Raw genomic sequence first — 9,206 nt, forward strand, 5'->3', positions numbered from 1 at the left:
AAATTATTTCATTTGCATTTAATGATACAGTAATAAAGCGTTACAAACAGTAAAAGTGTTAACGTTATATACTTATTTTGAAGTTACTATGTAGGGATTTTACCATTTAACAATTACACAACCCAAAAGAGGTTCGTCATTAGATCATTCCATGCAATAGACATATTTCATATAAGAAATAAAAAAAAGAATATAAGATATAAGATTTAATATGGAAAAGATTATAAAAAGATTTAAAAAGTTGTAAGTTGTATCATTTGTTAGATGTTTTATGTCTTTTAGATATGTCATAAAATGTTGTAAGATGTTATAAAATGTGTAATATAATAAACTTTACATAAGATATCCCATAAAAAAAATACGATATCTCTATTATTGGCCGGGCAACAGCTTTTTTTCTGTGTCCAAAATTAATCTGAGCCATGATTTTTGAAGATTTTCCTCCATTTCATATGTGTATTTCTCATAAGTCTGCTACCTATATTTTCACGGTCGGTCGGACGTGAAAAGGCCCCTAGCATGCTAATATCCGGCCAACAAAGTTGTAAAAACTTGTTTCCTAATTGTTATAAAATAAATAAAATCTTTATTTTTTATTGTTGTTTCGATAGAAGAGAGTTAGCTTAGAAGTTGGATTAAATTACTGCACGTGCCACATGACTTACATGTACATTCATGAATAGTTAATGTTGTATAGATTGTTCAAAGTGCTTGGGGAAGAATTTTACAAGAAGACTGGTGTCGGGAGTCTGGAGTCCAGGACGTAATCAGATCGAGTCTAGAGTGGAGTGATTTTCATAACTATGTAGAGAATGACGTCTACTAAAATGTTGGGAGATATTTTAGAGAGGGAGAAGGGAGCCTACTTCAGGACAGGGGTTCGGTCTCTGACTGTCGCGGCCACAATGTGTAGTTACATACATGTACATATTCACAGATGATGGATGTGAACGAAATAGTACTCCCCCAACTCTTTTTAAACATCACCCGGCCCACTCTTTAATCCAGAGCACATCGTTTATTTGTAATCCTGAATGGATGCAACAGTCTATATTTACAATGGCTCTGCACCCTTCTATTGCAATGCATTGAGAAGGCAATGTTGTTGTGTGATCAATTTCATTGTTGTCAACACTTGATTTGCTGTTCAAAAAACTGTCCGAAATAACTAAATAAAACATAACTACTCTATCAAAATGTAAATATAAATAATCAATATTTTAGCAAGAAGCATGATTGAATAAAGGGTTTCAAAGTGTGTGCAAATGAATGACCTTGACCTACTCTAAATATAATTTTAAAAAGTGAAAGTCAAAAACCATTTTCATTTTTGTGCGATTTTGAAGTGTTCTCAGTACTCTCAGTACTTTGATTTATATTCAGACGTCTAATACACGCTGGTAATACTACATCAATTACTACGCACGCTCAATCTAAAAAGTATGGATAGTTTACATCTCTACTGCAGTGGGTATCATCAGCCTTTCTTTTGCATGGCAAACCGAACTGATATAGACAAAATGCTAGTTTCAATTCACCATCCTGATGTACATATAGTTGAGGGACTATATGACTTTTACGGACTACCTTCGTCTACAACTAAGCACATTGGCTGTCTATATTTATCCATTCTTTCTCTGACGTCATTTCGTACTCCGGGAACCCCCCACTGTAGACTTGCACGAGTTATTATTAGAAGGCCAAATCAGTCCTTACAGTGAAAAGCCCGTCAAATTGTTAGCCAACAGTTTCTAGTTATAACTGTGTTAAAAAGTTACAAGTTTTTACCTATGTGCCTGTAACGATAAGTGAAAAACCACGAAATTAAATCCCCAAAGAAATAGTATGCTTTTACATTATATCGGTACGGTTACCTTGGTTATCAAGCATGCTTAGTTCTGAATGGTCAGCTTGTCATAACCTGCTAGCCTACCTCCGACTGAAATCCTGAGAGTTACGCCTTACTTAGAGTAGCCTCGGAGGACAAAAGAGTTTCACTGCAAGATCCGATTTGGGTTTCTGAACTTTTTCGAATTTGCCAGACCACAAACTTGTTCACCGTTGATGTATACGTATTAAGGCACATTGTTAAATGTAAGCTCGGAAGTTGTATTTGTATTTTATCTGCGCGTGTAATACAAGATCTTTTTTTTAACTTAGAAATAATAACAATATTTTCCTTATTTTGTGCTAGACCAATACAAACCATCAAGGATAAAGTACAATCTTTAAGCAAAGTGAAAACACATACTGATTTTTGGGAATTTATACATTACTAAAACCCAAAACCTCTACAAACGTATGTGTAGGCACGTGCCTACTCGAGTCTATGGCAACTACGCTATTGAATATGTTTGTCAATGGCATTAATTTGTCGCTCAGAATATTCCGTTCATGCTCAATATCCTTGCACGTTGAACTATTATCACTCATGATCAGTATATGTCCCAAAGCACGCAAATGTACTTTTTAACTGCACGTTAAAATATCAACGATTTGGTAATAACGTCATCTTCTAAGACAGGGAGAAGAGACAGTGCGTGATTTACATCAAATCTCATTTATACCCTACCGCGATTTTCACAAATATTTCTTTTGGCAATGTACCTCTGGATAAAATATTAACCGTCTTCTTGGTTAAAGCGTTAATCGTAGCCCATCTTTGAATAATATATCAAATATTAGTATCTGGTTGAGGATACTTGTCAAAGAAGTTACTTCATATGTACCTCTCATTCTGCTTCGTAGACACATTTTGCCACAACGCTGATTTTTTGTTGTTGTGATCACATATATTTATATATTGTATGGAACGGTAAAACCATTAATTTTTTAATTCATATTTTTTTTCACGTCGCGCGACACAAATATTTCTACATTAGAAAAACGCAGGAATTTGTAGTGTATTTTTTGACGCAAGGTATTAATGACGACGTCATGCTTGACAACTATATAGAGCGCCATTTTGAATGATTTTCTCACTGTAATTCAGCCCGTTGGCTGCTGCTGTTAAATGGTAAGATTTCCACACAAAATGTGTATATATGTAAACACCAAAATGTATGTTGCAAAATCATTGAACACCGGTCACTTTCGTAACCTCACTTTCACATTTCGACAAAATGGCTGCCATTTCCTGGCCTCTGATTGGTCGAAATTAAACTTTCGTCTAATTTTAATGAAAATTGGTATGTAGGTGAAGTAAGGCACTACGAACACAACTGCAGTGTTCGTTTTGTGAAAAAAAAAATCAAAACGGCTGCGTACTTAGCAGGGGAGGGTGACTTCCGCTATTGCTCGCAATTTCAATTCTAGTTGTGGTTCTTAAATTGTCAATCAACACAGGATAATTATGTGAAGATACCAAACAACACATATTACTTCTTTTGGATATCAAACATTAAATAATACTTGCTTTAGATATCAAACAATAGATGATACTTGTTTTGGATATCAGATAATAAATAATACTTGTTTTGGATAGCAAACAATGAATAATACTTGTTTTGGATAGCAATCAATGAATAATACTTGTTTTAGATATCACACACAAAAGTTCTTTGGGCTACGCTCTCTGAATGGAACGAAATGCAAGGGAATGATGTAGCCTATGCTTTCCTTAATGGGTGTTGAGGCGTCGTTTATAAAATGATATGTAGCTGGCACCATACTGCGATACTGACACATAATCGGGTCTTAATGTTAATATTACGGGACTTATATATCTGTAAAGGAGAAAGGCTGAAAACTGTGTACTCTCATAGAATGGACAGTTTGAGACTTTTCTCCAACTTGAAACACGTGTTTTTTTCAATAATTGGAACTTGTGAAGTCCATTCTGATCGTTTGTCCCAGGTTCTTGAGCTAGTGCAACTCTACGTTTTGACGTGATGTCAAAAATATAGTCTGTCATTGAAGGACCATCACACAACATGATGGTATACGTTGAAAGTTCAATACAGCTATGTAGAAACAAAACACAAAACCAAATTTTAAATGTCATATTAATTTTTTGTCGATGAATTCAAAAGATATCAAATTTTCTGATGCGTCATCGCAGAAGAATAATGTCTAGACGCGGTGCACAGACTCAGCTGCGAGTTTACGGCAGTCATCTTTTTACTACCTCGAAGTGGAGAGCTGTTAAATTTCGAGGTTCTTCCTCTTCTGGAATTTGAAGCTCCAGTAATTGAATGTCGAATAAGACAGGAAACCAAACACGAAACACTTGATATGACATTTGGCTGTTCGACTGTATTTCATATAAGACGGGACCACATGGATCTACCACAGGGGTTCGTTGGCTTAAACATACATTTATACTCATATGCTATACTGATATGTGTTTATGTGTGCTGTGACCCATATCAGTTATATCATGATATTTGTATTTCAGACATTTGTGACGAACTTCTGTTGATCTACGTTTGTTTTCGATTTGTACAGGAGGGGGGGGGGGGGGGTGGCGTGGGTGATCGCTTTTGGTTGTTTGAATAAAAAATATACAAGCTCATCAAGTGGTATCTTTGTTTAAATATGTCAATAGTTATCTCCCTTCGCAAAAACATGCGCACAGCCAATGTTAATCTGGACAAATTCATCGGCAAAAGAAACAGGTTACATTTGGCAGAGACTGGCTTTATATGTCTCTGCATTTGTTAGTTGCATTGAGTCCAACTTGACAGCTTCTGAACCGGTAATGAAGTCAACAATGACCAGGCATTGGTGTATATGCAGCATGAGCTATGATCGATCATTCATGCATGTTTGAATGTTAAATGAATACTGTTTAACTAAGGTATGGCCGGGTATAGGTCGTTGAAGAGGCCCCTCAAAGGAAAACCAATGATACTTTGTTGTAGCAATCCTTCTAGAACCTCACCTACTTCGGACACCTGATTATAAGTTACCTTTGTCGCATAGACGTGTCACTTTCCCTTTGATCTAGCTATGGTATAACCAACTTATTTTACACAGTTTTACTAATACCATATGGTATTAGTGATACCATATGATAAACTGGTACCAGTCGGTCTTATAAAGACGAGTGGCAATTGTGAAACACATTTCTGGACATATTAGAAATACAGCAAATGGAACATGGTCCTTTTCTGTAGGCATGTAATATTCACATTAGTAGGCTTAATATGTATCTGAGTTTCCATTTTTACATGTAGCGCCCTCAATTTTTACCATTTTCTCCTTCGGAGGGTCCAATAATTTGCTCACTTCTAACAGCGGTGCAGCACACATAGTCTCTTAAAGCTTGAACTGCTGTGCTCCTGTGACCAGTTCGGGACATTATCAACTGTTCAAATGTTCTCTTAAAATTGTTATGTGACACTTTATGCGACAAGTCGGTTACATTACATCATAGGCCTCGCAATATGTCAGTTATCGTACTCGAGGGGCGGAGCTTTCATCTCTCGCGCTGCGCGCTCGAGAAGTAGCTCCGCCCCTCTCGTACAATAACTAACATATTGCTCGGTTCCTATATGATATAACCAATACGTAATGCGTTGAGCTAGTCACTTGAAGCTGCGACCCCAGTAAGCAATGACGTAAACGTAACCGGCCATCTCCATTATGATCGTTACGGTGAGTACGTTTTCTTTTATTTATATATTTTATTTTTTTGTATAACAATGTTGAATTTAGTCATATTCATTTGTATCAGATTGTTATGTGTTTTATACAGTTATAAGTGATTATAACATGTTTATCAGTGTGCATACTTTTTATGTATTAATACAGTTTTACTCTCTTATCTAAATAACATGTGAAACACGGTATTCGGTCCGACCACACTACTGTTTCTGACATAATGCCAATCTCATTACCGTTTTACCGTCCTCGTTTTGCAACATCTTTTAAGTTAACGCCAGATCTCGTGGCTGTCTGGGGTTTTGTGATAGTAGCAATTTTTATGCTGTGTGTAATTGTACTGAGGTAAATCCAGGTCCTTTGAATAACTGCAAGCGACTACTATGACAATACCAAGTATATATATATATATTCGTTTGTACATTTGAATTTTCAAAATTTTCCGGAATAAGATGGACATATCATTTACGGAACTACGTAATGTTTGTGTGCTAACATTCAATGAAACATTTTACCTTACCCGGTTATTGCGACCCTTATTAGAGTTATTTAAATCCTAAATGTGGTTTCATTCGAGATTGACTATGTTACCCTCAAAATATTTGTATTACTCTACAGACACCCGTGTAGCACCTGTAACACGTGCAGTTACGCGTTACCCGTCCCGCCTCACGCGGCTACCTGTGTTACCTTGGCCTCATACCTGCACTACATACATTACGGTATACCGTGACTATAATAAATACATTTATGTACTATCCATTTGCTAGACGGGCATTGTACAAATTACGTTTCAAGATGTCCCTTTCTCGAAACCAATTCAATAGCCTCTGCAAGTCTTGAATGTCGCTCATCAACACTGGACCTTCAAAAAGGTGTTGACTATTGCAGGAGGCATACAGGAATATCTTTTTTTATGTTATATAGTCCGAAATAACTGGCTTATTTATTTGTTATTTCAATTCAACAGACCCGAGGTCAAATTACAAAATTAACAACAATGATAACAATAATACAGTAACATATCGCAGATAAAGACATACATATACTATACAATATAGATAACAATGTAGTATACAATGCATATTGATGGAAATAATTTAGAACATACAGCCTTTAAGCGAGACTTAAAAGTAGATAGTATACATGCACAGATACAGTCCATTTCACAAGAATTCCTGTTAAAACTCGTATTGCACGATATCTCCGTTTAAAAACTCTCTGCTCCATCAAAAGTGTTTGAACGGAAATAGTTGTTTGACTGACTACATATTATAGGGCTTTATGTATACAATAAAGTCGCTGATTATAACAAGAACGTTTGATTATTTTTAACTCTCATCTATTGAAAACGAATTCGGGACATGTACCAGGACAGACACATAAAGGCGACACACGTGTTTTATTTATGAATGCTGTAATGGTCCTATAACACGCAATGCTATCGATGACAAATTTCATACCGGCTTTATTAAGTTTGTCAGCAATAGAAATGTGTGTTATAGGACCATAACAACACTTGCTAAAATATTGATTATTTATATTTACATTTTGATAGAGTAGTTATGTTTTATTTAGTTATTTCGGACAGTTTTTTGAACAGCAAATCAAGTGTTGACAACAATGAAATTGATCACACAACAACATTGCCTTCTCAATGCATTGCAATAGAAGGGTGCAGAGCCATTGTAAATATAGACTGTTGCATCCATTCAGGATTACAAATAAACGATGTGCTCTGGATTAAAGAGTGGGCCGGGTGATGTTTAAAAAGAGTTGGGGGAGTACTATTTCGTTCACATCCATCATCTGTGAATATGTACATGTATGTAACTACACATTGTGGCCGCGACAGTCAGAGACCGAACCCCTGTCCTGAAGTAGGCTCCCTTCTCCCTCTCTAAAATATCTCCCAACATTTTAATAGACGTCATTCTCTACATAGTTATGAAACTCACTCCACTCTAGACTCGATCTGATTACGTCCTGGACTCCGACTCCAGACTCCCACTCCAGACTCCCGACACCCGTCTTCTTGTAAAATTCTTCCCCAAGCACTTTTAACAATCTATACAACATTAACTATTCATGAATGTACATGTAAGTCATGTGGCACGTGCAGTAATTTAATCCAACTTCCAAGCTAACTCTCTTCTATCGAAACAACAATAAAAATAAAGATTTCATTTATTTTATAACAATTAGGAAACAAGTTTTTACAACTTTGTTGGCCGGATATTAGCATGCTAGGGGCCTTTTCACGTCCGACCGACCGTGAAAATATAGGTAGCAGACTTATGAGAAATACACATATGAAATGGAGGAAAATCTTCAAAAATCATGGCTCAGATTAATTTTGGACACAGAAAAAAAAGCTGTTGCTCGGCTAATGCCAATAATAGAGATATCATATTTTTTTATGGGATATCTTATGTAAAGCTTATTATATTAAACATTTTATAACATCTTACAACATTTTATGACATATCTAAAAGACATAAAACATCTAACAAATGATACAACTTACAACTTTTTAAATCTTTTTATAATCTTTTCCATATTAAATCTTATATTCTTTTTTTCATTTCTTATATGAAATATGTCTATTGCATGGAATGATCCAATGACGAACCTCTTTTGGGTTGTGTAATTGTTAAATGGTAAAATCCCTACATAGTAACTTCAAAATAAGTATATAACGTTAACACTTTTACTGTTTGTAACGCTTTATTACTGTATCATTAAATGCAAATGAAATAATTTGTGAAGTATTTGTCTTTAACCAACTTCATTGCATACATATATATACAATATGCTAAAAAAAATTGAACACAAACAGCAATTGAAAACTTATTTTGCGAGCTTTCGAAAACATCTGTTTCCTTTGCCAAGCATGTAAGAAAAAGAAAAAAAAAAAAAAGTGACGTAATGACGATTCCCAACGGCATTTACCATGCTTTATCACCTCTGCAGGTAGGTCTGAGTTCGAGACAAGAATATACCTCCTGTTACCCACTGCATGTATCGTATTATAGTGGGTTTTTTTTATTGGGAAATAACACTTTTGGTTGTCCCAAATCTGATTAAGACCAGCTACATGTATTCGATTCCACTCCGATACTCTACGTTCTTTGACTGGAACATAGAGTATCGGGAGTGGAATCAAAGATCTGGTTTTAATCAGATTGGTTTCAAACTTATTTGGCAATTAGAGAAAAACATATCCTGTCTCAGCCCAGGGGCCAGAGGTGTGGTGCTCAAACGGGTGAAACTGCTCAAGTTTCAAATATCTTCTTCATCTGGTACTCGGATGTACCAGAATAAAATACTCTTTATGGATGGAAAGGTCCTTAGGTGTATTAACGAAGTTGTAAATTCCATTAACCCTAGGTCATCTGCTCTCCCTTGGGAAGAGGGTCAAGTTTACTATAGTTTATATAGGTAAATAACACTTTTGAGTATATCTTGTCTATTCTCAGAGAGACATTTTTTCACAACTGGTTGGAGTAGTTTTATGATGAAATTGAAATCAAATTGTATCAGAATGTAAGATCCTGACCTCCAGGGGTTGGTCAAAGAGGAAAGTTGACTAAATGACAATT

At 35.7% G+C, this 9,206-nt stretch overlaps 1 protein-coding gene across 1 annotated transcript in view; it reads left to right on the forward strand.

Annotated features, from left to right (window-relative positions):
• Window positions 1-5,496: 5,496 nt before the first annotated feature.
• Window positions 5,497-9,206, forward strand: part of LOC110453734 — a 15,801-nt gene continuing 12,091 nt past the window's right edge. The window contains exon 1 of the mRNA XM_021502840.1: window positions 5,497-5,598. Within this exon, the coding sequence (XP_021358515.1) occupies window positions 5,587-5,598 (12 nt within the window). The 5' untranslated portion in view covers window positions 5,497-5,586. The remainder of the gene's footprint in view (window positions 5,599-9,206) is intronic.

Source organism: Mizuhopecten yessoensis, unplaced genomic scaffold (assembly GCF_002113885.1).
Source record: "Mizuhopecten yessoensis strain PY_sf001 unplaced genomic scaffold, ASM211388v2 scaffold7493, whole genome shotgun sequence".
Classification (NCBI taxonomy): Eukaryota; Metazoa; Mollusca; class Bivalvia; order Pectinida; family Pectinidae; genus Mizuhopecten; species Mizuhopecten yessoensis.